The following is a 27,544-nucleotide window of genomic DNA, read 5'->3' as shown; positions in this document are numbered from 1 at the left end:
AGTAATTGCATACGGTCGGAAGTAAGCTGCTGAGTTAGGACCACGTCCACAGTCTAGATAATTACATGATCCAGATTCTAGCCAAGCTGAACCACACTCATAGCACAGTCCACGTGCAGCTAAATGCTCTTATAGCACCATCTTTGTGGCTTGCTGAGTTTTCCTACAAGGATGAATGTTGGGTATTTCTGCCCAGCTGTCACAATGCTCTATCACATTTATCAAGGTGCACCAAAACTTGCTGGCAACTTCCACAGCAAAACATATTTCACTTAGAAGGATGAAAGACATTAGCCTAACAAACATTTATGGTGACATTTTGGTTGCAGTGGTATGTTACTATGTTTAGATTCAACTGACTTGAGGATAAAGTGATTCAAAACCTGTCAAGTTGTTCCTTTTTGCAGAAAAGGAAAAGAAAACCCACTCCTTATGAAATCCAGCCCGACTAAATCTTATTATTTCATGTTACATGCATTTTAAAAACAATGCCCTAGATACCTAGCAAAATAGTTTATATCTCAGCTAAAATGTTAGCATGAAGATGTATTTATATATGTCATGCTTAAACATAGAATATCCTGTCCAAATGTGCAAATATTCCAGTAAGTAACTTGCCATAAAATTCAAACTAGCTAGATCTCAGGACACAGGGACTATGCTTATGCCAGTAAATTTAACAGTGCCAGGAAGGGCTCCCAAGCACTAGTAATTGGTCATCGACACTGTTAAATCACTGAAACGGTCTCTGGAACTATTTGGCCCAAGTTAACTAGTACTCTACCAAATAAGACTCCGACACAGTCCAGGAGGTAGCACAGGCTAGGAGTTAGCTTGGATGCTTCCAACAGATGGTTTGGATGTGGCCACTCTGCTCTGCAAGGTAAAAATACTGAACAGTGTGAACACAGAGCACTCTGGTGCCAGCTGGCTTCAGCACCCACGGGCAGTCTGAGGCATGCTGCACCTACTCGAACAGGCACAGCCAAGAAATACAAACAGCACTGCTGCACATCCAGCAAAACACTGATGAGTACAGTCTTACCTCCCCAGTGCTAAGGGTTCACAGTACTTGTGAATAATTTTTCACGTTACGTTCAGCATGCTATGCCTAGTAGTCTTGGAGAATGGTTACCAGTCCTGATAGGTTTTATATGATGTAATTTTTTTGTAATACCATACCAGAATCAACAGGAGAAATTCACATTGTTTTGGTACGAGGCACCACAAATTAAGTTTCTACTGTGTGCCTGATTCAGGCCTATCAAAGACTTAACAATCTGCTCAAGAATCAGAACATCCACCAAGCACAAATGGCTTCTTAAGCAGCTCTTTATAAAGTCCCAACACAAGCAGCACCGCAGAGCAAAGGACTTTTCTTTCCTTCTTTCTCTCTCCTTGGCTCCAGTACTTGGATTCAAGGAAACAGATAATGGCAAGAAAAGGAAGAACAAAAACATCACCTCCAGCCAGAAAAAAAAAAAAAAAAAAAAAAAAGACAATTTAATCTAACTCTCTGATTCAGACACAGAGGTAGCATCTTTTGCTTTTGGCTGCTGTCTCATTACCCGGGACTGGAAAGAAACAGAAATCTCTCCTCTGTCTTCCACAGCATGGATCTGCATGGAGTATGGAGAATGCCAGCAAACGTTTAAAGGACACAGTTGTTTCACAGGACAAGAGCAAAGGAAGAGAAATTAAGAAAGCACAAGAGAAAATCTGCACAGGCAGGCACACTGAAAAAAGAAAAGATGATTATCTAGGGAAAGGATCACAGAAATAAAGCAATGCTGTTCACGGTTACCGTGAGCAAGTATCATTCCCCACAGGGGTAGACGGTTGTTGGCTAGATCCTGCTGTTGACTTCATCTGTCCTCTATACTGTCTGATTGCTTGCGAAGACACAACTATTTAAATTACCTTTCCAGATGTTATGATGTTAAACAAAAGTAACAACAGGCATGCAAATTACTGTTTTCTGAGACAGTATATTTTCCAGAAAGAAATAGGTTCAATGTTGGGGGAGGAATAGGCTGAAGAAAGAATAAATGATTTATCAAGTTTGTATTAATTAAGAAGTGAATATTTTAACTTTCTGCCCTTTAACTGCTCCCTGTGTAAGAGCTATCTAAAAAAGTAAAAACTTCATTCTTGCATTTCAGATTCCATTTGCTCTACAGTAAGAGATAAAGAAATTAGGCTATGAACGGGGAATATGGGTTGAGACAAAGTCCTACTTCGAATTAAAACTGTCCAGATAGGAAAAGCCACAAAATGGTAATAAATGATTCCTTATGAGAACAGAGAATAATTAATAGTAGAGAGCCTCAGGGTTTGACTGCTATTGTTGGAACCTCTTCTTCAATGATCTAGAAGATTAATTAAACAGCAACACAGCAAAATTTGCTAATTATTTAGTTTCTTAACATAGGAAGATTTTGAGGCATTTCAGAGGAGTTTAATTAAACAAGAGTTGTTAAATTCACTGCTGGATTACAATTAATACAATTAACTTCAAGGTGGTGCCTATCAGGAGAAATGTTACAGGTTTTACCCAGGTTCTGTGGGGTTTCCTGAAAACTCAGGAGCTGACTAGGAAAGCACCATGAGAGCAACCGCTCAGTGCCTAGCAACAGTTTGGGAAGCTGAGAAAATGCTTAGTCGCATTCAGAAGACAGGATATGGAAAGGAGGACACAGAATTTAAAATTTGCCTCTCTAATAAGACACTGAATTTGCTTAAATCTCTTAACAGAAACCTTCAGAGGAAAGCAGTAATGATAAAAACATACAAGCAGCATATGAAGGATTGGGATTGTCAGAAGAATCACTCTCATACAATCCCCTTTTTTCTTATCAACCCAGCAAGACTTTCTGGCACCCTGACCTCCTTTCCTGGGACCCTGTGCTTCCCACATCTGCATAGGCATGAATCTTTGTCTTTGGTGAGGCTGCAAAGTGAAGTCACCCCCCCACCCCAACCACCAGTAATTGTTCCTTCATTTTCCACACCCTACTGAAAAAAAACACTTTTGTACTAGGAAGGACTGAGACTAGGTACATATAATAAAAAGCTGAAGTTTTCTTTGTGAAAGAACTAACTTTCCTCTCTTGTGGGTGTGTTGAAGAAAAAAATAAAAATCCCTGGAGGCATACAACTTCCCACGTGAACTTACTTTCTCTGATAAGGACATTAGGGTCCCTGGCATCCTTGCATTACGATGAAGAACGAATGGGGGGATGAGTGAGGTCACCCAGGCTCAAGGTCACCCAAGCAACTTCAAAGAACTTCAGGTCTGCTACTCAGCACCACAGTCCATGAGGAAACAGCAAGTTAGGACACAAAATAAGCTGAAGAAGCTCCATGACAGGATAGGATTCCCACTGTCAAGTTGCCTCCTTACCCTATATTTCATGAAAGGAGGCACCACTTGCAAACTTCGTGTTGATGGATTAGGTCCTAAATGGGTCAGAAGACGCACTGACCAATTAGTCACATTAGTCTGGTGCTGCCCTCTGACTGTTCCATGAACCCTATTAGAGAAGGGGCGACACTCAATGAAATAGAAAAATAACACATATTTCAAAAGAAAATTCCTCCTTTACACAATCAAAGATATTAGTAAACTAAACAGTTAAGCAAAATTACAAAGAAGACTTGATATTTACATGAATTAAAATAACATTCATAGTTGCATTTGCCAGATTAGAGTCACGGGGATACTAATTCTTAGCCCTAAAGACAGAAGCTGATTGCCAGCTGGGATTATGGAAGAATTCCCTCTCCTTCCTTCGTCTCATAGGTTACCAGACTCCATCTGGTGGGTGCTTATTATCTCCCTATAAAACACTCTAAGAAAGAGTAAATGAATTTGTTATTAGAGAAGCCAAATTGGTTTGGCCAATGATCTTCTATTATGGTATGATAACTCTTCCAAATAGTTCAGTGCTCAAAACGCTGAACGAGATAATAATAGATGCTTATATTTGCTCGTTTTCCCCCTCCCCCTCAACTAGAACAGTTCAAAAGGTAAAAGTCATGTCTTCATTTTCACAGATTCCTTACTATGTCAGCTACAGACAGTTTGGATACATTTTTCTGGCAGAAACATTGCAAAATCTATTCTAGGTCAATGACTTTCACTGTCAGGATAATTCAAAATGTTCAGAAGGCTCAAAGGAGAAAAATAAATCACTCAGTATTGGCATTATGCAAGCTTCCCGAAGAGATATTGACTGCATTTATTGTAAAAAATTAAGAAGTGGCTTTAGTGTCATTCCATTCATGAATGTCCTTTTCTTGCAGCTGATCCCATATAATAAACCTCACTACAAAAACTAGCATGCACTTTGACTAGATTCAGGAGAACACAACTGTGTGTATGTAATGCTATGGCTTACAAGCAGAAGGTGATGCCAGTGAAACGCACACCAACCTCTGTGTGTGTGCAGGATACCAGGCAGAAGAAAGGCACACACATTTATGCAATAATCACTAAAATAACTATGCTTATTAAAGCAATTCCATATAACTCACTGAACTGACATCGTTGAATAGCACAGGTGAGGTAAGTACGTGTGCAAATTCTCCTGTGAGGGACGGATTCATGAAGCTGCCTTGTCTTGGACTGGGCTGGGTGTGTGAGTGTACGTTGCCTATCCACTTGTACTTCAGAGTGGACACCCACATCAGGAAAGCCAACAGGTCATACAGCAAGTCATTGCTCTCTTCTTCTCCAGAGATGCAATCAACCTTTTCCAGTACTCCTGCCTCCCCCAATGACATGGATTATTAATGGCAGCTGTGAAGGGAAAGACTGCACTCAGAGGCCACTAGAATGGCTCTTCACACTTCCAGCAGGCAGCAACTAATGGCTGGGGGTGTGTGAGGGAGCCTGCCCAAAAGATCCTCTTATATTGCTCCCAGGTTCCAGTTCGAACAGCATGGACACCAAGGATTTTTCCATCTCAGCTCTACCACAGGTGTACCTGGGAAAGAGGATCTGACAGAAAACAACCATTCTCCACAAAACACATAGCACGCAGGGCCTTGGTATCGTACACGAAAGGAAATCAGTCAGCAAGATATAAATGCATTACTTCCTTTCATATCTAAATTCATCAATATTAGCTCTAGCTTACTTAACAAGTAAACGTTTAAACCTACAGTAAAAACAAAACCATCAAAACATCCTGAAATCTCTGTCTCCAAAAATAAACACTTTCTGGAACCATTTCTAATTTTGAACAGCTAAAAATCAACACGGTCCATTACTGTCAGCAGAGCATCTGACAGCATAGCCATCAGGATCTGACCAGAACCTGGGCAGGACACTGATGCCACACAATGCTTGCAACATCATCAAGTCTCACTCCCAGTTTACAGGAAACCAGGAAAAAAAGCATGCATTTCTCAGCCAGTCTGTGTAAAACAGAAGAGTAATCTTTCTGTTTTTTTTTTTTTCCATTAAGTTTTAAATGAAGCAAAAATAGAGGCAGTTGCACCACACTCTAACCATTTCTTTCGTCTAATTATGTATATATTAGTAAGAGGCTGCTAACCAGACAGCATGCCAGTATGCACACAGATCCTTACACATCTATTTTATTTAATAATGTTTAAGTATAATTTTTACTTTAAATTTAATACTAAAGTGATTTTTTTTTTAAATCTGGTTGTGATACAAATGCATGTTGTCATTTTTCCTGTGAAAATACAGTATCTTAAGCTTACTTATGAGGAAAATACAGAAGCTCACGCATCTCTCCTTGATAAATGAGACCTGTCAGAAACCAGCGATCCTTGCACACAGGATACCTACCTAGTATTCTTGACAATGTGAGCTCAACAGCAATGGAGAAACACTTTTGCAGTACGTTATTTTATGACAAAAGGGTCTAGATTACAACCAGTCTGACTGTAATTTATATACCATGAGAAGATTCTGGGAGCATTCTGTGTGAAAATCACTTCACTTTTCTTCCTTCCTCCAAACCCATTATTTTTCCATAGAAGCAAGTATTCTATTCTGTAACTTATTCAATAATAATTTCACAGACCAAGCTGATTATGTGAGTACTTACCTTTTTCTTTTTGTTCTTTTTTTGAGTTAAAACATCAAACAGAAAATACATGTAACATTTGCTTCGTGTACTGAAACACAGAAGACATTATTCTCTGTCATAAGGATTTTATGTTCAGACGTCCCAGCTCTGCAGAAACCTAATAAAGTTGATACTCATTTTTATAGTCAACTTGGTAGGAACACTCACAGCATGTGTGTCTTCACAGAAATATGACCCATGTAGCTACAACCCTAAATGTTACACAAAAATATATTCACCTGTAATTATGCTATAATTTGCAAGATTTTTTTTCCCTAAATAATCTCTTTTATAAAAAAAAACTTGATCAACCACTCCCACAACACTTTGCAGAATCCACATTCCAGTATTATTCCTTAATGCTGTGCCGGAACAGACTTGGTGTTTCTGTAGAAACCTGCATTTAACATCACCGGCTGGGGGGGACTGCACATCTTACATCCAGTAGTTTAGTCATGGTTCAAAAGAAGTCAGCCCCAAACTCATCAATTAAATGATTCAGCTGTACTCACTAGAGAGGATTTGGAGAGCAAACTGAAGGGTGCCTACAGAATGGTTGCTGCTTTGCAATATGCCAAAGATAATCCTGAAATTATTTTGTAGAGTTAAATGTTTGCTGAAATTAACAAGCTATTAAGCAGAAAAGCTATGTGACAGAATATGTTTTTAAATGGCAAAACAGTTCATTTATCAGGAAACACTGTTCTTATTCATTTACAAACACTTCACAGTCATATTTACATTGATTTTCTAGGCTACTAAGTATTTTACAGATACTTGCAGTGATGCCTTTCAATTAACCACAGCCTAGGATCAGACAGTCAGAATCCCAGAGATGGTGTAGGGACACGGGGAACTCAGTGAAAGAATACTGGGCTGTTAATCAAGTCAGTACTCTCAACGCTACAGTGCCCAGTGCCTTTGTTCCTGCACTGGGGAGCCCTGGCGGGTCACTACCTTACTCCTCCAGCCCTGGGGCAGTAGTGTGGCCAGCAGAGAAGGGACAAAAACCTCTGCTTCTACCAAGACAGACCAACTCTCCTATTAGAGAAACCAGGTAATCTCAAGCACTCAATCACCACTTCTTACTTCTAAAATACTCACCTGACTTTTCCTTTGGTGTTTCTAAGAACAGTTGCAGCAAAATTTTGTGTAACACCAACCAAACTGATGCCGTCAACTTCCACAATTTGGTCATTCACTTGGATCCTTTCAGAGGAAAAACAAATATATAAATAAGTTACGGAGTTCCTGGTGAATTCTCAGCAAAACTTAGCACACAGATCTTTTTTTTTTTTTTTCTCTTTTTAAATTAGATTTTAAACAAAGACTTTAAACACAAAAGTCATTCATAAAATGACTGAGGTAAATATCACACACTCAAATCAAAAGACTTTCTTCCCTGAATTGAGACTGTGCCTTCCAACATAATATTGGCAAGTACTAGGAAACATTAGCAAGGGAGCAATGAAGAATGTATCTGTCTGCCCTTGCAAATATCATAAATCCAGGTTCAAAGTTACCACTACAATTAACTGCATCAATCATCCAGTCATTTTCCCTGTATATAAATACAGCGATACAAATTCTTGCATTTGTCATATGACTTAAATTAAATGAGATACTTGAACAGTTCTTATATCATTCTTTCCGAAGCCAATCTTGAAAAACAGCATAAGACATAGCTCTGGTATTTCACGCTAATGGAAAAAAATGTGGTATTTAACTAAAACAACCTGCTCATCTGTAGAGAAAAGAGCTTATGCATCAGACTTAATTGTGACCTACTGTCTTAAAATATTTCATCTAACTTGCTTCAAAAAGATGAATTCCCAAAGTAAGAGCGATCATGGAGCACACAACAATAAGATCTAGGGGTGTTTTAACAAGGACTATCTGTGTGAAACCAAATACCAATTTACAGTTGATACACTGTTCGATGCAGGAAAAGTTAGGAGGAATATAAAAAGCGCTGCTTTATCTGAAACAGGCATAGCTCTGAAGTCCCTAGAGCTGGCATAAGAATCATCTGGATTACAAATATTTGGAAGGAGGACTACTATATTAAACTGTCCTCTAGAGATACACAAACTCCTACAGCTTCAAAAATGAAAAAAAGAAAAAAAAGAAAAAGCATCCAGAACTAGTCAAAGTGAGCAATTTTCAAGTACTTACACGGATGTTACTGATCCAAACAATACGGTTTATAAAGCAATCAAGAAACAGCTTTGAAAAATTTCACTTTAAATTATATGAAACTAACTAAATAAAGCTATTTAATTTCTTAGGATATCTTAGTGATAAGATTTCTTTTCAAAGACACATTTTCATAGCAGAGGCCTTGAAAGAGGCTGAAGCATTTTGACTTGGGGAACATATTTCACTGTAAAGTCTGAGCCGATGCTTTGCAGTTGTACATGTGTTCAAGCAGTGTCTTCAGTTCTTGGGACTCTGCTGATGAGTAAGAATTATAGGATTTATTCTTTGGCAGCCTCACAACACAGAATGTCACTGTGTTCCAGGACGGTTCTCCCTTCTGTACATAAGAAACTCCTATCTTGAAAATCACATCAGGCATTTAAATCTCAATTATTCTTTTTGTGTGTGTGAAGCGTTTAAAAAATACACCTATTACATTGGTATCTATTGTACTTGGATACTGTAAAAATTAATATTTTTACTGTAATTTAGCAAACACGAGGAGCAGTCAGATGGCAGCAGGTGTTCTAGGAAAGGAAGTTTAAGAAGCTGGTGCCTACTGAGGGGGAAGCTGTCACCTTCTTGGCTGAAAACTAAATGGTGGAAGAATAGATTCCTTTGTAACGGCAGTTCAGCTCCAAAACTTTACAAACTTCACTATGCAATGCTAGTACTGTTCACACAGACACACAGCACGCTATTTCAGGTGAGGAAATGTCATCTTAGAGAACTGTTGTCTGCGGCTTTGTCCATAGACTGCAATTGACTGATTCCATTTGTCTTTCATATTTTGCTTCTCCTTTCTTGCCTGTACAGCTCCTAAATTCATTTCCAGCTCTTATTTTTATGACCATTGTCTTCCGAACCTCTCTTTTGATACATACACATATTTTAATTATACATAAGCATGCATATATATCACACAACATGCAATTAACATAATTAGCATTCAAATTATATAATTATGTTTAATTCAGAAAGAAGTTCCCTGTCTGTTGCCATGTAGTTGCTGCACTGCCCTGACTAAATCACTCTCACAGCCACTTTCTCCTGGTAGTTTCCCTCTGCTGCGGGCAGCCCGCCTCCAGCCCCCTCCCATACTGGATACTTCCCCTGTATCCAAACCCAGTCTTAACCTACACCGCAGGCGGAGCACCAAACAAGCCACCCAAGCCACCCTCTAACCAAAATCTTCTCACAGCCCTATTCCCTGAGGAGCCTTCCCCTTTTTTGTTGGAAAGCCCCTTTACAGCCCCCTCTACCTGGAGCTCTAGGCTTCTTCTGTCTCTCAAATCCAACATGAAACAAGAATTAGACTCAGCTTGGCAAAGCCTCAATTATAAAGGCTTAACTGCTTTTATCACTAATGAAATTGGTAGTTTTTCTGATAATTGTTTTCTAATGACCATGACTTAAATCTCCGCCTATGTAAAGCAGCACTTCAGTAAACCAGCAACTATAGAAGTGAACCAACTAAAGTCAAATAAATACTTGCCTAACTATTGCTGTGTGTGATGAACTGAAAAATGTAACCTGTGCAGAAGCAAAGTTCAGAGTATTTTTCAAGTTAGTAACTATGCAATGTTTCAAAACAGTTGTTCTTGATGTTCTCAAAATACTCTGAAATGACTCATCACCATGTTCACTTGAAAGAAAAAGCTATCAAATTAGCCAAGACTTTATTTTTCTTCTTTGCTCTAATGACTGATTTTCTATTTTACACACTATTAATAATCACACTTATTAATGTGTTTCCATTCGGATTTATCCCAAAGCACCCTCCTTGTTTAAAGACTGCCACAAAATGCCTTTTAATATGACAGCTACATACTTACTACCTGTTTGTTTTTATCAACTTGAATCAAGCCTGTGCTTCTCAAGTATTGAGAAACCCTTTTGTATGGATTCTGGGTCTCCAAGTACTTTCTATCATGATTTGATGGGTCTTGCAATAAACAACGGGAATTATACTACAGATATTAGAATCACAGAATCATACAACCAGTTAGATTGGAAAAGACCTCTAAGATCATCTAGTCCAACCTCTAACCTAGCACTGCCAAGTCTACCACTAAGCCATGTCCCTAAGCACCACATTGACGCGTCTTTTTAATACCCCCAGGGATGGTGACTCAACCACTTCCCTGGGCAGCCTGCTCCAATGCCTCACAACCCTTTCAGTGAAGAAATTTTTTCTAATATCCGACCTAAACTTCCCCTGGTGCAACTTAAGGCCATTTACTGTAATTTATTTATTGCAATTTATTTTAATAATAATAATTTATGTATTGCCATTTATTGCAATTTATCGTAATACTTAAAATGATAGCTTCAGAGAGACTGCTTGACGATTGCTCTTCAATTATTCAGAGTATCTGATCCAACCACTGAAATACAGTTTCATTTCCTGTTTGGAGACTTTGATTTGCTATCAGTGTTAATGATTAACTGGGCTTTTCACAAAGATGAAGTTAACAGGACCCTTTACAGTTGATGCACTTTATTACAGCACCGGCTGCTCCTGACTGAGAGGATTACATATCCCCTTCTCAAGAGAATGATCAGTCAGGCTCTCAAGGAAAATGAGAGCTCTATTTCTCAGCTGACTGAACATTCAGCCAGTTGAAAACCAACACAAATATTAGAATAGCCTAAGAAACATATATTTTTTTTTCTCAGCTGACAAGCTCCTTTCAGAAGCCATCTAGGGTAATCAAAGAAGAGCCTGGTAATTGAACATTAACTTCTGCAGCCCACTCAAACATGTGAATAATGTGAATAATACAGATCATCACAGACCAGGTGTGAGCTACTCTGATTTTTAACCATAGATTTTCACACAGAATGCTGGTAGTGAGCTTAATACCTTTTGGCTGAGCTCGAGCATACCTTTCAGAAAAACTTTCACTTAAATTTAAAGTAATGAATGAATTTATGACATCTTGAGGTGTCAGCTTCTCTGCTTCCTTTCCTGATTTTTTAAACCTGTGATAAATCAGTACTTGGCATTCAAGCTGGAGTCTTATTGCCAAAATCTGTTAAGATACCTGCAAGCCCACTCTGGAAAAGGCTATGCTTTAATAGTTTCAGAGCAATGTTATTAAACTCTGCAACCCCCTGACAGGTAGAGTCTTCTGATTTAATTTGTGTAGGGCTTCCACAGCAGAACAACCTTCTGGCTGGCATGTTAAGTACACAGAATGGGTAATACACACCACTTCCATACTTTGCACGGGATGAAAAGTTACAGGTATTCATCAGTAAGGAAAGTATTATTGCAATATAGTTTTTAGAAGACAGCACAGACTTTAATTTAGAGTTTATTTTTACTCTGTTTACCTGTAATTGTGGTTAGTATTATAACTACTATTACTAAACATTATATGAGTCTGTTTTTATATAAGTAGAGAATGCATAATAATATATCAGATAAGTAATATTTTAATTGTATGCAAATTTGCAAAGGAATAAAACAATGAATTATATGGATTGGAAGATGTTTAAGAATACCTTTTATCATTAAATGATTACACAGTAAAGTGCTTTTCTAACTTCTAATGAGAAATTATGGCCTGATTGTGGCAGGTACTGTGTAATACAGAGACAACTCTACCCCATACGGTAAGAAATACTGTATGTTCAAATGAAATTCTTTGAACTGCACATACCAAGTAAACAATTCTACAAGCAGACAGGTTTTCAATGAGCATTGTAGAAGACTACAAAACCCAACCCATTCCTTTAACGGGCAAGATTTATGGTGCAGCTTCCTATTGCCATCAAGTAATGCAGTTTCAGTGCTGCAGGGGTGAAAACTGAACTTTGGAGAAGTATGCATATTTAGAAATACAAAGTAGCAATCTATGTTAGTAAGCTTGAAAGGGAGGTGCACTTAATAAAAGTTAATAGCTCAGAAACACCAAATTATTTTCCTAACCACGTGTTGAGCAGAACTCTTTTTCATAAGTACTGATTATTTAAAGCTGGTTTGAAGCCAAAAGAACGTGGGACCTCAAAACCTTTGAAAACTAACCTATCTTCAAAAGTAATGTACAATTTGGAATCTCCAGCTTTATTCACATTAAAGCATCTTGCTTTTCAGGCAGTCACAAACACACATTCTTCGCAAATCTGTTCTCTAACCATTTAAATTTTGCACCAAACTAGTGTCTTTTCATATATCGCTTCAGGTATTTGAACCATACCAATAAAGTCTCAGAATTTTACAGCTTTCAGTTATCATGATACACATTAAACTAACAACTCTTTCTGAAGAAAACCATAACACATAATAATTATTGCCGGAAAAGTTTCCAAATATTGAATCTAGTTTACCTGCCATCTCTTTCTGCTGCCCCACCTTCTGTTACTGTTTTGACGAATATTCCCAGTTTTTCAAGGCCTGCATCTGCTCCGACTCCCATTCCAATAATGCTTACGCCAAGTCCATCTTCATCTGTGAAAAAGACAAGCAAAGGCAGAAACTTCTTACATTTGATTTATATAGTTACTTGGTAGGTAAACGTTTATGCTTTGGTTCTTCTCGGTTTTCCATGTAAACAATGTTAATTCCTTTAGATTCCCTTTCAAAGTCTTGTTATTCTATTGTATTAATTGCACAAAAAAATATTGCCTTTGCCTTATGAGGAGCTTAGAACAACAGTCAAGATTATTCTGCCAGTGGAGAACAAAAACATCACATAAACCACTGTGTGCCATCATGTGTTAGGGGAGTGACACGAAACAATTTTCTTAAGAAAATAAAGAATTGCATGTTTGTTAACTGCTTCTTTAATTCCTTATTAAAAAAATCTTGAACTCCAAAAAGCCCAGGTGATTAAAATGGATTCATGGAAGTGCAGGATAGGCTGTGTAAGCATGAGTGGACTTCCTCAGACCTGTAGATAGGTTTCACATTAACAGGAAGGGACACTCAGGCTACATACCTTTTTCTAGTTCAACTGGGAAGAGCTCTAGCTTTTCCACACGCTTCTCAAGTTCATATTCAGCTGATGCAGCTACTGGGTCAACTTCATCATTTCTTCTGTCATAGTCTTCATTGGAATATGTATTGAAAACCTGTGGAAACAGACCAAAAATCACTCAACTATCTACTCCAGAAAAAGTGCCAATTTATGAAAATAGCTATTGCTTTTGCCCTGTGATGTTGCAGAGTTTGAAAAGGCTTTTTTAAAGGCTCAGAAAAAGGCTTCTAAAGCTTGTTTTCATAGTTCAGATGCCAGAGTTTGCCAACCTAATTCACTTAACTGCCCACATTTGGCAATAATGAAAGAATACTCATTATTAGTAGTAATAATTTTACTGAATTTCAGTCCCACACTGTATTATGTTTGTTAAGTCAGAGAAAGAAAAATAATTTTCCATATCTCCTCTTTCCTCTTCTCAGGCACCCTACAGAAGATTCTATTACGTAGCCACGTTTAGCTCTATCACAGTTTCTCTCACAGTGTAAAAAGCTGCACCATGGTGTATAGCTACACAGCTATTCAGAAGGTGGCAGGAAGCCTTTTTTTTTTTGCATATAGCTGCACTGAGAGGCTACTCAACAGCTGCCTACGGAGCCAGGACACCGGCTTGCTGCCCACAGCCATGCCAGGAGCTGAGCTCCTTTCCTCCTGAGGCTCACCTGCCACTTCCACTCGTCAAAGACAGCAATGGACTTTCAATACAAACTAGGTACCTATTTCAAGAACAAAGACTGGTGTTTAATCCGTTGCTGCTAAATGCAGATAAGTGAATACAGACAGATAGTAAGAGATACAATACCTCAGACGGCAGTCTAGAAAAACAGAGGTAAACATCATAATTAATCATGTGAAACAACTTTGAAGGTTTCTTTTGAGTGCGTTTCAATGATAATGACAACAAAAGTGAATTTAGAAAAAAAAATGACAGTAGATTACATTGCTACTGACCCCAGAGTCTGTGTCTCTCCTATCCAGCTGTTTGTCAACAGAGGCTGTGAGCAACTGACTCCATTTCTGGAACCAGATGGATGTACTTCATACTTAGAGAAAACAAATTTTTAAAAAATAATCCTGCTTTCCATCTAAGCGACAAGCCAAGTGAAAAGAAGAAACAGTGATGATATACCTTCACTGGGGGAAACTGACTGTCCCAGAGAAGGTAGATAAATCTGTGCCAGGTTTGCTTGGCAGACCCTCCATCACCTATAAACTAATAGCAGTGCCAAGGAAACCTTACAAATACTCTTGGGAAACATAGGAAGCAACCACATGCAAGTACTGATACAACTGTCTCATGCAATAAAGTTCTCATCGAAAAGCTGTTGTAACAACTTACTGCACATTAAGTTCTCTTAAATAGTGAATATATTAATGTTGCAGTACAAAATACTATTCTACACTACCACAAATACAGCATTTGTGTTATGGCTAACACAAAACAGCTGCAAAAAACCTCCCAGATTTACAAAAAGTTGTTGTTGAAGCAGAAAATATATTTGTACTCTATGGAAATTTTAATTCCTGTGCTTTACATCAATGGGAAACGTTTAACAAATTGCCTCTTCCAAGAAAACTGACATGACGAACGTTTTACAAGAACCCACAAATATATCTTGTATTGTTTTTTTAGCAATATTGATGCAAGAAAAATTCTGTTTTAACTAAATAATGATCTTAAGAAGCCTTCACAAATATATCTAAAAGATAAGGAAAACAAGTCACGCACTAAATGCTGTGTACTGCTGCTTTCAAGCCTTTCCCTAGACTTCTGTTTGGGGACGCACCGACTGCATCCGCATCCCGTGCTCTGTGAAGGCCATGACTGATGCGTTACCTGCAGCTCCTGTTGTTAGCCCCACTCAGCGTTTGCACCGCCAGTTGAAATGGAGAAACAGAACAGAGGGCGTCCCTGTGCACTTAACAGCCTGACAGAGGAATTCTGAGGAGTCTTTTGTTGCTCTCTGTTTTTCAGAGACCTCTTTTACACAAGGTAAAGCATTCTTCACGTTACATATTGCTGCTTGCTGCTTCTCTGTGGGTTTGAACACTTGAAGAGAGGAAAAATCATGAACATGTTTTTCTATGTAGGCAATGGCAAGCTAGAAAGCAACCCACAGATCTAATGTATGTAGCCCATATGTAGTGAAAAAGAAGTAGGTACAGGACAAAAGGGCGTCCTGTTCATGGCACAGGTCTCTTCCCTGACACAAGACTAGATCAAAAGCCTACTCCCCGGCACCTCAACTTCTTGGTGAAGTACTTCTAGAGATGACTGTTAGCACTACAGGGTCCAAATCCAATCTTATTTACACTGACAATCAGCATAAGGATCAATCAGTGAAGCTATACCCAATTAAAACTTTAGTGAGCTATGGTTCGACGACAAAGCCCCTAGGTCTGAAATGCAGCAGAGTCACAAAAGCAAGTACAGATTAAAAAGTACTGCTGTGGGTTTAGCTTGGATTGTCTAATTTATCAATGTGATAAGAGAGAGAAACGCATGTTTCAACTGTAGAACAGAGATGGATGTTATCAAGGGAAATGGAGATACAGTCACCAGCTGATGAAGGATGGCAAGAGAGGCAGGTAAGTATTGCTTGCAGAACACAAAGATTAGATGAGGGTGAGGTATGGGGAAAGATTTTATCACAAAATGAGTTTGTTTATTTCTCGATTCTTTTTCATCATGTTAACTGGCCCCACTTGTTTCCTTTTGTTCAATGACCGCCATTAGTATATTTCAGCAGCAGCTTCACATTTGTTGCAAAGAGACTGGATATGCTTCAGGATAATTTTCTTTTAAAGCCTCAAATCATATCTTAACCTCTTGTTTGGGATGATCTTTATTGAACCAGATTAGACAAAATTAGACCAGATTAGACCATGGCTTACAGGATCTTGCTTACTTCTGTGGAATATTTGTATTTGTACACAAGAAGTGAATTAAAGACAGTACTGGTGGTGAGTACTGTTACCATTGTCTTTAAATACAACATGCCACTCCATTTTCTTATCTAAGCATTCAAAATGAGGCCATAGGATCACTGATAGCATCAAGGTAAAAGAGTCTGTGTTTCCTATCTGGCGTTAACTCACCATATTTTGTGTATTGGTCATACGACCTTGCCCATTGCCCTCAACATGTGTTTTTACAGGAAGAAAGAGGAAATTCTATTATGTCATTTATTTCATTTTGCACGATCACATTTAATGGTTGACTGATTCTATTAAATGAATCTACAGGTATTAAAACTAAGAAAAGGAAATTCGTGGTTGGAAATTTTTTCTTTGTGACACAGTCTATCCCCCATAGTAACGAACCGCTTGTTCGTACAGACATGAGAACTGTCAGTCAAGACTTCAGTTTGCTAAAAATATAAAAGTTATGGTTTTTCCCCCACAAAGTATGCTTAGCTTAAGTAGGCCTACTTCACCAAGTCTGTCACCACTATATTTCCTAGAGCATGCATGGAGTTGCAGATTTACAGCAACTCTCCTATGCCCTTGATTTACCAAAGCTGGTTTTGCCCTCACACTGGTTCAGTACCACTTCCGGAAAGTCTACTGAGCTGTTACTTAAAGAAAGCTCTTTTTCAGGAGTGCTCAATACATCATCTTAATCTGTGTTCGCACCTCTGAGTACTTAGAAAAAGCAAGTTTTCATGGAATTTATCTTTGACATTTACAAGAATTTACAAAAACACTCATAAGCACAGGAGATCAAAACCCACCGACGGCGACAAGCTAACCGATACTCAGGCTAAACATGCGTGTCAAGACCAACAAGCCCTGGAGAACTGACTGGCTCACCCAAACACGACTGTTAACAGAACATACTTCTTCTGTCTTTGCTAATGTGAAAGAGAAAGGGTCATCAACAAGTCATCTGGCACCAAAAAAACAACAAACTGTATGATCCAAGAAGCAAATATTACTGACGGGCACCCTGGGTGGCACCGCCAGTGAAAGCATACATACACATACGTGACCACTTGCTTTTCTTTCCAAGAGCAGAGATAGAGCACAGTCTACAAGACACATCACCAACTGTAACAATACATGTTGCAGATCCTAATTCAGAGAAAGAAAAACATTCTGGAGCCAGCACTCCTTTTAATGAATAAGATCTGGAAAACACAACAGCAGTTGGAAACCGATTCGTCTGGGGAAAAGGAGAAGTTATATCGGAAACCAATTTAGGAGCGTTTTCTTGTAGTTCTCAGTAGCAAGAATCTTTACAGAAATATGCTGGCAGTAATCAGGAGGTAGTAACAAATTTTAAGGAAGTAAGAAAGGAGATGAGCTACGAAGAACCACATGTGCTGTCCTCCCAACTAGCCAGCTCAGTGCTATGTTAACCATGTTATTAGTGTCATATACTGTAAACCCTGCAACATAAAAACTGACTCATCTCGTGTGTTAACAAAGTCCCAAACAGACAGAGTATGCCCTGGATATGTTTATACTGTCTTGGCATGTTGTGCCAGGGAGTAAGACCTGATCCCTGGCCCAGGCTCTGACACCTCCCTGGCTGTCCGTGCTTTTTACCCAGGGACTAGTGCCTGCTAAAGGGAAGGAGCTGTGCGTGAGCTGCGTGTTGACGGGCTGTAGTACCTCTTTGCAGCAGCTGTTCTACCACATCTGCAGTCACACAAGTCTCCGACACACTCGCAAACAGTCTCTCTTACGCACAGCTTGTGATCACACCAGGTCATTCCAGCTCAGGGGCAACTTCCAACATATGCTGGTGACCACTGAGTAATGCCTGCTATGAAACCATGCCTTCCACCCACTGTTGCTGTTGCTGTGATAATGCCTATTCCTCATGCCTCTGTCCAGAAATTAGAAACAGCACCTAAGATCCAACCCAGTCAGCTGGATCACCACGCACGGGAAAGCAGCACAGCAGAAAATGGCACAAAACACTTCCAGTGGACATTGCCAGTAAGTCATGCCTCAGGCATCAGTTCTGGGACAGGGAGTAGTTGTCACAGCCACTACCTCACTGTAACAATGCCACGTAAGAACAAGGAATTGCTGCTTTTCCCCAACATTTTCTTATTTCTAAAACTTCAGGGTAAAGGTTCTGTTTACCTGTTTTGTAAGAGGCCGTTTTTAAAGTGATGCTAGGCAATGGACCAGTCATTACGACCTGTGCTCCCAGACCTATCGTCGCTGCTACTGTACGTGCTGCTGCTGGACACCAACAAGCTGAGCTTGCCATCGTCGGTTAATCTTCAAAAGTATTCTCTGGTTGATGCAGAGTTGTCAGGGAGCAGAGAATGGCACCCGCCAGCTAAAGAGACTGGTATGGCCTTTATGAACAGTAAATAATGCTGACGCCTCTCCTCAAACCTGCACAACAACGTAACCACCTCCTCTTTTCCTTTCGTCACCGTCCTTGGGCAAGAACAACCAAAGACACCTAACAGGTGTCTAACACCTAACAGGAGGCACCTCCTGTCTCGTTGCGCAGAACTGAGATTTTCAGGCAGGTATAAAAAGCAAGGGATGATCCGAAATCCTCTCATTTTTCCACAGGTCACATTTTGGTTTCATGGGTCTTGTATGGAGCCATGGTTGCTGCTACAGCAGCCACATAGCATCAAGAAAATGAATGTGCCTTCCCAGAGAAACACCTGATGCTCATCGGTTTAGTACACAAAACAAACTCCAGCATAGTGATAATTATGAACCTCCTTGTGTGCTATTTTTAAAACTTGAAAAATTTGGCACACCTTTGTTCCCTATCTTCCTTGCATAAGCAGCAGCACACAAATAAATCATCTCCCTCCACATCCTGGCAAGAAGCCCTGAGAAGGATCAGGTGTTCTTTTTGGTATACAACATTACTGTGCAAAAATCCAACGCAGGAAGGTGAACAATTACAAAAATGCCTTGTAGTTTATCTTTTAATAACGTATCCCCAGGATGTGCTATGTATTTTGTGGCAGGGTATAAAAGGACTCCCCAGCTGTGGAGATAATGACAGAGGACTCTCACATGGAGGGAACAAAACTTGGCACAGCGTCCGTATTTGGGGAGTGCAGATCTTACAAGCACAAACTCTAACCCTTTGCATCACCCATTTTCTCCCCCAGGTGAATAAACTTGCTTGCCCTGCACTAAAATTGGGAGAAAACTGAAAGGTACAAACACTAAAGAGAACTAAGCAGCCTGATGCTACGGATGCATCCTCTGTCAACCTTCATTACGATGATAGCAATAACAATTTCCTTCTGCTGGTTCTGCCACGTACACCCCATTAACCTTGGGAAAAGATGAAAACTCTGAAGTTGTCTTTAATGCAGACATGGATGAAAATCATAAATATTCTGTACAAGAAGCATTATTGTTAATTTAATTATAGCTACAGCTGGAGTTTCAGACTGTCTCGTTTCAGTGATTGCACAGACAAGTTCTGTTTTGACTGGTAGCAAGAATACAAATGAGGAGACATTAATTACACCATTTTGACAAAGGACATTCAGAAAAAAACAGTACAAGCTGTGGATGACACCTTCAATACTTTCTCAGGTCTTTAAGTCTCCAAAAGCAGCCAATGGCACCTCCCCAGCACCCGTGAGGAGAACAGCTATGTTTCCGGGTTTGTTGCAAGCTATTTCAGTCATTTTACTCTCAGCTCCTATTTTAAGAATATACTAAACTGGACTGCTGGGCTTCCTCCACTAAGGACGAAAAATTCTCTTGTGGGGAGAGAAGTGAGGAAGAGCAAGTGTCATTCGAGGAATCAGACGTGTTTATGGCCATGGCACTGATCTGCTATGCTGCACTCCAAGCACAAGCAGTTCGGAGGAGTGTTCCTGTGCTGCACACTGCAAAGGCAGGATGCAGACGAAGCGCTGAGGACAACCCCTCCTGCTGTGCTTAGGAAGCTAAATAAGAGAAAAAAATCACAGTTTGACCATTCGTTATCTACTGCTTGAAAATCTCCCTTCAGTATAACTTCAGAGTGGAGAGGAAGCTCTGACAATGTCTGAAATAGGTGATTTCTCTTTGCTTTTCTTTCAAAGAGCCTTTTTTCCTGTGATGTTTTCCCTTCGTTAAAGCAAAAAGGAGTGAGTCAGTGAGAAGGAGCCGCCAGAGACTCCCTCCAACCCCCCTGGCTTTGCGCTCCCCTAAAGCCTGCGTGGGCATCAGCTGTCACACACGCTTCAGCGGGGAAGCACCGAGGAGATGAATCTTCCCAAGAAGCAATTGCAGGGATGAGACACAGATGGGAATTAGACAGTTGCAATATTGACAGAAACTGATAGTCTAACAGCAAAATCAAGTCTGGGCTTTCCCTCAGAAAGCTCTGTAGGAGAAAGATCTGTTCTAGGCTGCCTGAAACTCTGGCAAAAAGAACTGTACAGAATATTTTAGCCCCTGAAATCCTAAAAGTATCTGGGCCCCAGACTTCTCAATCCCACAAAGACCTCTTCTTACACATGACAGAGCGCCAGGAGCAACTGCTGCCACGCACGATCAAACTATTCAAGTTTTGGATGCAAAGCTGGAAAATATTATCTCCAGATACTCTTTTAGCCAACTAGCACTCACTACCAAGTCTTCTGGCTGTTAGCACGGTCCTGAAGACCATGCCTAGTAAAAAACAGCTGTGGCACTGCCTGGCAGCACTGCCACCACATCTCAGCAGGCATCCATGCAGCTTCACTCCCCCGTCCGCAGCAGCCCGTGCTGCGTATGGCCAGCCCGTGGGCAGAAGCACCCGGCTGACGCTGACCCCCACATGTGCTCGACCCTGCCCACGGGGACACAGGCATCTCAATGCATCCGCTAATCACTTGGCATCTGTCACGCCTCTGACATACCTGGGGTTTTGCTTCCTAGTATGAACGGCCAGCCAGCCAGCCAGACTTCATTTCTGAGCTCATTTCACTCGAACTAGTATCTTCAATTTTACACAAGGCAGTTTCAGGCCCAATCACGGAATTGGATTTGTTTTGGTGGTGCTGATGGATCATCTCCTGCTATCAACGAGGAAAGGGTGCTCATTCTCTCTGACCTCATTACTGCATTTGCTAGGGTTAGATCAAGAGGTCCAACTGCATCAGCTCAAAGGGACTGCAGGGACTAAAAATAACCCAGCTAAAGCACTTGAGTCCTTCCAAGAAGAATGCATCAATGTAGAGCAGTGCAGGGAATAGCTCTTCCACTCCAAATCCCTTACCTGAGCATTTTTAAGCTCTCACACAGTGATATTTAAAACATTTGTACCATTTATGGTTGGATGGAAATCTGTCAAATATGTAGAATCACAGCTGCTTATAGAATCACAGAATTGTAGGGGTTGGAAGGGACCTCAAGAGATCATCGGGTCCACCCCCCCTGCCAAAGCAGGTTCCCTAGAGCAGGTTGCCCAGGTAGGCGTCCAGACGGGTCTTGAATATCTCCAGAGAAGGAGACTCCACAACCTCCCTGGGCAGCCTGTTACAGTGCTCCGTCACCCTTACTATGAAGAAGTTCCTTTGCATGTTGGTGCGGAACTTCCTCTGACCCATTTTATGGCCATTACCCCTTGTCCTTTGGCTACCTGAATTATGGCCAAATCTGTTCCTCCCCAGGTCTCCTCTTAGCTAGATTTTAGGACTGCAGCACTTCCTAACATTTTACACCTTTCTGATCACTCCTAAGTCCTGTGCGTACACCTGCTCTGAACTCCAGCATAACTTCAAATCCCTTTTGTGAGAGTTAGCAGTTAGGTAACAGCCCATCAGAGCAGATAAATAGAGCTCTTTTTACTACACCAACTGCATTACATGATATTTATTGACATGACACTTAATGCTCCAGTATAGACAGATTTGATTTCACTGTCATATTCTTCTGCAAGTCTTCAGTGAGATTTGACATCTCCTACATTGATCATCATCATCAAATTTGTGACCAAGTTTTGTTCACCGTTTGCCCAGACAGACTGAAACAACTCGATCACCGTGACACTCCACTGGTAACCCTTCTTCATTATGAAAAGTGACAACCTGTCCTACTCTTTCTTCTTCTCTTTTAACCTGTTACTACGTCAGGCAATGGCCTTTCATTTAATCCGGTGACAGTTTAATTTTCTTCAGAGTAATGAAGATGCAGTGAATGTCTTTTTGAAAAATATCAGAGTACCAGCCAGATCTCGCTTACCTTCTGTCCCGCTAAAGCCTTCGCAGTACTGTAATGAAATTGTGAGGCATGACTTCTCCCTATGAAATGATTACACAGTCTGTGCATGTTTCCAATAATTTTTATTATAGAACTCTTTCTACCAATTTGCCCGGTATATAAACTAGCAATCTGTGGTTTTCTGTCTTCCACTGGAGTCTTGTTTTTTTAAACCGGTATTATCTTGCTGCCTTCCTGTCCTCTGGTACTGAGGCAAAGCAGTACATTTCACTCTGTACTTAATACTCTGGTAATTTCATACCGGAATTCATTTGCAATTCTTGGGTAAATATAATTTATTTCTAGTGGTTTATTACTATTCATTTCGTCAATAGTATACAATTTCTTCTACCAAACTTTGAGATAATTTCTCTACTTAGAAACATCTCAATGCAGGGACTTTTCATAATTGTGAATGGCATCGCAAAACATCCATTAGCTTTCCTGCCAGGGCAAGTAGCTTCTCTGAGCAGTCCTGTAGCATCTTGGCAATCATTTGGCTTTACCAATTTTCTAGCAAGCTTCCTATTCCAGACTTTTGAGGTTTTATGTTTTCAGCAAATCATTCTTCAAAATCTTTTTTTCCTCCTTCTTCTGTTCCTGCAGCCTCGCATACTTAAGAAGTACAGGCTGCCAGGTCTTGTCTTCAAGTTATTAAATGACCTGAGCTGGGATATTTAAAACTGGCTTTAACGTAATTTTCATTCTGTATCTTTAATACATAAGACGTCCTGGTTTTTAATAAAGGCATGACTTGTTTGAGGTAATGCTCTTACAGTGGCTAATCCAAGAGGTGGGAATACTGCTCCCTAATGGCTTCTCTTCTTCAGTAATATCCATCAATATTTGCGTACCAGAGAAAAACAGGATGTGCTGCCGATACGTGACTGTGCATCCAAATTCCAGAAAAGAAACTCCACTTGGGGAGAGGATCAGAAACATACACAGGATGAATCTCTGGCCCTGCTGAAGGCACAGCTGCCAAGGCACACATCACAACACCCCGAGGAGGGGAGAGCAGTGGTACCACTGGTGCCTGTCCTTCCAGCATAGGAACAGCTGTCCTGGGTCTGCACCCCTGCACAAACAACTCTCACTCCCAACAAATCTGTTTCCTATCCCCTCTTAATGTACTTTATAACATCTTAATTGCAATATTCTCTAAAAAGATTATGTTTGGCTATATTTTCAGGCCAAATCCATAGCGTGTCGAGCTTTACTAAATACAGGCGCTAACCTAAAATCAGCAGTAACTACTAAATTATATACTCAAAAATGTCAAAATTACTTCACAGAATTACAGTATTGAATAAAAATATATTAACACCTGCTATGCCATGAAGCCGGTATTTTCCATTTCTACTGTAACTCATAAAATTAAACTATTATAAGATAGAAGGCAAATCTCATTAAGCCTATTTATTCTCTTCATTTTCAGTTAATTTATTTTCTAATTAAGAAAATAATCTAAACATATTTTAACATATTCTTTCTGTTTCAAGTATAAATACCAAAACCTCTTACTTTTTCTAGTAACAGTCCTTATCTCCAAGATCACGTTGTGTGAAAGGTATCAACTGCTTTCTCAGCCCCACCTTTTTCTCTGATAGAATGCAATAAAAACTCCACGTAGCTCAACTTTGACATATTGGTATAAAAATGTGGCCTTCTTGGCACCTTTACATCAAATACAAGGCCAAATTTTCAGATTTCTGTTTCTCTGTAAACTCAAATTTTCTATGTTCAAATAGGATTTTCATCCCATCCCATACTGCTACTTGAGGCTCAGTTCAAAGTGTGCGTGTTTTTTTTTAATATCTGTTTTTATTAAGTAATTTTCTAGATTCAGAGAGGTTATCTACCCTACTAATTATTACTTATCCATTTTGCACTAGTTTTGTTGCTGATGTAATAGTTTTATTACAATCTACATAACTATTTGTCCACAGAGCAGAAAAATTCAAAGTCGTTGCTGTCAGAAATTAGATGTGTGCCCCATGTGAAAACTTAATGCTGTTACTCTTAATTAAGATAGGTCAGAATAATTAGGAGGTAAAAAATAAGCACTGGTGCTGAAGAGTAACACCAAAGTTAATACAGATCTAATCTTACAGAATAATAATATAGAATAAACCTAAAAAATGTTCCTGATCACTATTAGGTTTATATTGCGCCATTAGAAATGAATATTATATGACAAAGGAGATAAAGATCACCTGAAAATATTAAGTTTTCACATCACTGCTATACAACTCTGCTCATTAAAGGTAAGTTAAATTTTTAAAGTAATAAATAGCCTTTCAGATGTAAATATTCTATATTGTGTGTGCTACTATAAGGATGATCATTGTGGAGATAAAGAACTCTCTTTTCGTAGGGTGAGTTTTCCTCATGCTTGAAGGGACTCGTTCCTTTCTGAAAACACCGAGTCAGGAAAAAAAAATCAGTTCAATCCTTACGAAACAGAAGTTGCGTGGAAGTATTGCTCTCTAGGTACCAATTCTTGTTTGACTCCATTAATGAGCCTGGGTTAACAGCACTGCTGTCTCCTGTACAGGGGGGGGGGGGGGGGGGGCGGGGCACAGATACCCCTCTGACTTCACCTGTGTTTTTTATTGAAGTGTATTTTTCAAAGCCTCAGCCTCTTTCTTCCGCAACAGTGTGTATTGCTGACCCTGAGGGAGATAATCTCCAGCCCTCTGCTAATTACCCTCATGGTCATTGCCAAGCAACATTCCTCTTCTTCAGAAACTTTGGAACATGAGATCCCTGCAAAGCAAAGAGAGCCACAACAATACTTGAACAAATGATCTTACAGAACAAAAGCAGCCGAGAAGCAGCCTGCCCCACAACTCCTGGTGAGGGCAGTTCAGAAACAGAGGTTGAGAATGACAGAAAGAGGGTGCCCTGCAGCTCAAGAGCGAGCTACTCCAACTGTGTCCACTGAATGCAAACTCCTGCTGAAAAAAAACTTCCTGGAGGCTGTAATTTTAACGGGGATAAACTTTGCAGTGGCAGAATGGGAACTTTCCCACGCTGCATCCATTTAGGGTTGGTCAAAAGCCCGTCGAAAACAGCTGGGACTGCAGCCCTGCACCAACAGTCTTCTCCGGGGGGTTTCGGGGACTTGAGAACAAGATCAGGTCCTTTGAAACCAAATTAATACTTATGCACTTAACAAGCTATAAAAAACACAAAGCTGATCTGAGGAGTCTAGTCTTCCTTATCCATTCCCGTACCCTTGTTTGCCACCTTGATCCAGAGCACAGAGAACTGTGAGGTGGAGACCTGGCTCGGGTCGGGGTGAGGCCTTGCAGAGGGCTTGGCCTGGTCCCTCAGGGGGAGCCCCCTAGGCAAGCAGCAGTCCCACCCCACCCAACTTCTGGGACAGCATACATGCCATGAGAAACACAGAAGACATAAATCATTTTGTTCGTTTCCACGCAGGCAGCAAATTATGGCCTTTAGAGTGTTGCAGGCAAATATGCCTCTAAAGCAATGTTGGAAAACCTCTAGGTATTTCCCCATGGCAACAGCCCCTGATCCCCCCAAAACCAGTTCCCTCGATGGCAAATACTGAATTATTTCAACACACAATGTTTTATAACATCTCTCTGCTCTTTTTTTCATTTTAAACTCATTTCCCGTGCTTCCAGTATGCAACTCCAGGTAGTATCTGAACATTGTTACACTTATCTTTTGCTGAAAGGCAGACTGAGGAACGGAGCTTGCTTGTTCGGAAAGGCTCACCCTGCTCAGGCTTTGCAAGATCTCTGCTACTAAAACACTGCTCTCGGGGAATCCACAACTTTCACAGCTATTAAGGTTGCTGTGTCTCAGTTTTGTCTTCATAACTGAGTGAAACAGCATGGTGCCCTGAAACTTTCAGCTGACAAAGCCATCTCAATATTCATATCTGAACATTCATTTTTTTGCATACACTAAGTGATTATAACACAATGAGCTTTTTTTTTTTTTTCCCTTTCTATTTCCCTTTCTTTCTATTTCCCTCACTATTTTTTCTGTCATTACTATTACTACAAATGGGAAATTCCAATACCATCCTGTTTTTCTCCAATGTTAATGGTACACGCTGAATGATTTTCACTGAATTGTGCTTGATGAGTTTTGCAGATTTTAGATCTAAATCTTCTTGGGCAGCTTGCTGGTTTTTTTATAATGCAGAGAATTGGAAGCAACAGTACAATGGGATGAAGAAATGATGAATGAGGTGACTCCCAAGCATCTTAACCATTATATATGAATCCCATGGAGGCTTTTTAAGTTTTGTGTACTTCACAGGTATGCTTCATATCTAATTCCTTCCTTTGTCCTCACCATGCCTTTTTTAAAGTCTATTTTGTATTACTGAAAGTCACTGACAAACATTTACATTGCAATTGTTTAAATCTTCCACTGCCTATTTTTATTAGTAATCCACAGTTTAGAAATAGAGAAGAAAAAATTAAGGGAAAAAAAATTCTAATTTTCTCTCATGTAGCTTGACAATCACATGCCCAGAGACGAGCTTCACTGCACTACACTTCCATAAAGCTCAGGGTTCCTCAGAAACCCTCTCTTGCCAGACCTCCTTCACAGATCCTAGACAGATCTAGGTACAGGAATTTGGCAGGTTACTGCCTGTAGCAGCCTGGTACCTGAAAACCTCAGCTGCTTTGGCTGACTGTAAGTCCACTCCTGTTTTGGGGCAAAGTAAAAACATTTGTCTAGGCCCTGAGAATCTCTCTGCAGTGAAGTGAAGAAGCAGTTCCAAGCATATATTTATAGCTACGCTATATTTAAAAATATATTACAATATCAGTACGAATATTTAAGAATAAAATTCATTTCAAATGCAACAGCAGATATATTTTATCACTCCTTTGGCATGCCCTTCTATTGCCAAGGTAACAAACTAGCATGTTCAAGAACTCCTTGTATTTCTGAATGTGAAAATAAGCATGCAAAAGAAAACATTTGTAGTGAACTGAGTTTGACAAGTTAATTACAATACAATACAGCCCTACAACACAGCCTGTGAGCCAGACCTTTAGCATCTGAACAAGTTCAAAGGAC

General features: G+C 39.9%; 1 protein-coding gene across 8 annotated transcripts in view; it reads right to left on the bottom strand.

Moving 5' to 3' along the window:
* The window catches only part of PPP1R9A (protein phosphatase 1 regulatory subunit 9A), a 147,246-nt gene that overhangs the window by 51,182 nt on the left and 68,520 nt on the right, over window positions 1-27,544 (bottom strand). For all 8 annotated transcript variants that reach the window (XR_005817568.1, XR_005817569.1, XM_040549615.1 and 5 more), the window contains exons 3-5: window positions 13,250-13,382; window positions 12,639-12,759; window positions 7,209-7,313 (exon numbers count right to left, since the gene is read on the bottom strand). Coding sequence is in view for 6 of the 8 variants with exons in the window: in XM_040549615.1 (XP_040405549.1) it covers window positions 7,209-7,313; window positions 12,639-12,759; window positions 13,250-13,382 (359 nt within the window). In the remaining 2 variants the exon portion in view is untranslated. The remainder of the gene's footprint in view (window positions 1-7,208; window positions 7,314-12,638; window positions 12,760-13,249; window positions 13,383-27,544) is intronic.

Source organism: Cygnus olor, chromosome 2 (genome assembly GCF_009769625.2).
Source record: "Cygnus olor isolate bCygOlo1 chromosome 2, bCygOlo1.pri.v2, whole genome shotgun sequence".
Lineage (NCBI taxonomy): Eukaryota > Metazoa > Chordata > Aves > Anseriformes > Anatidae > Cygnus > Cygnus olor.
The sequence above is the reverse complement of the archived record's forward strand: the minus strand, read 5'-3'. Positions and strand labels throughout refer to the sequence as shown.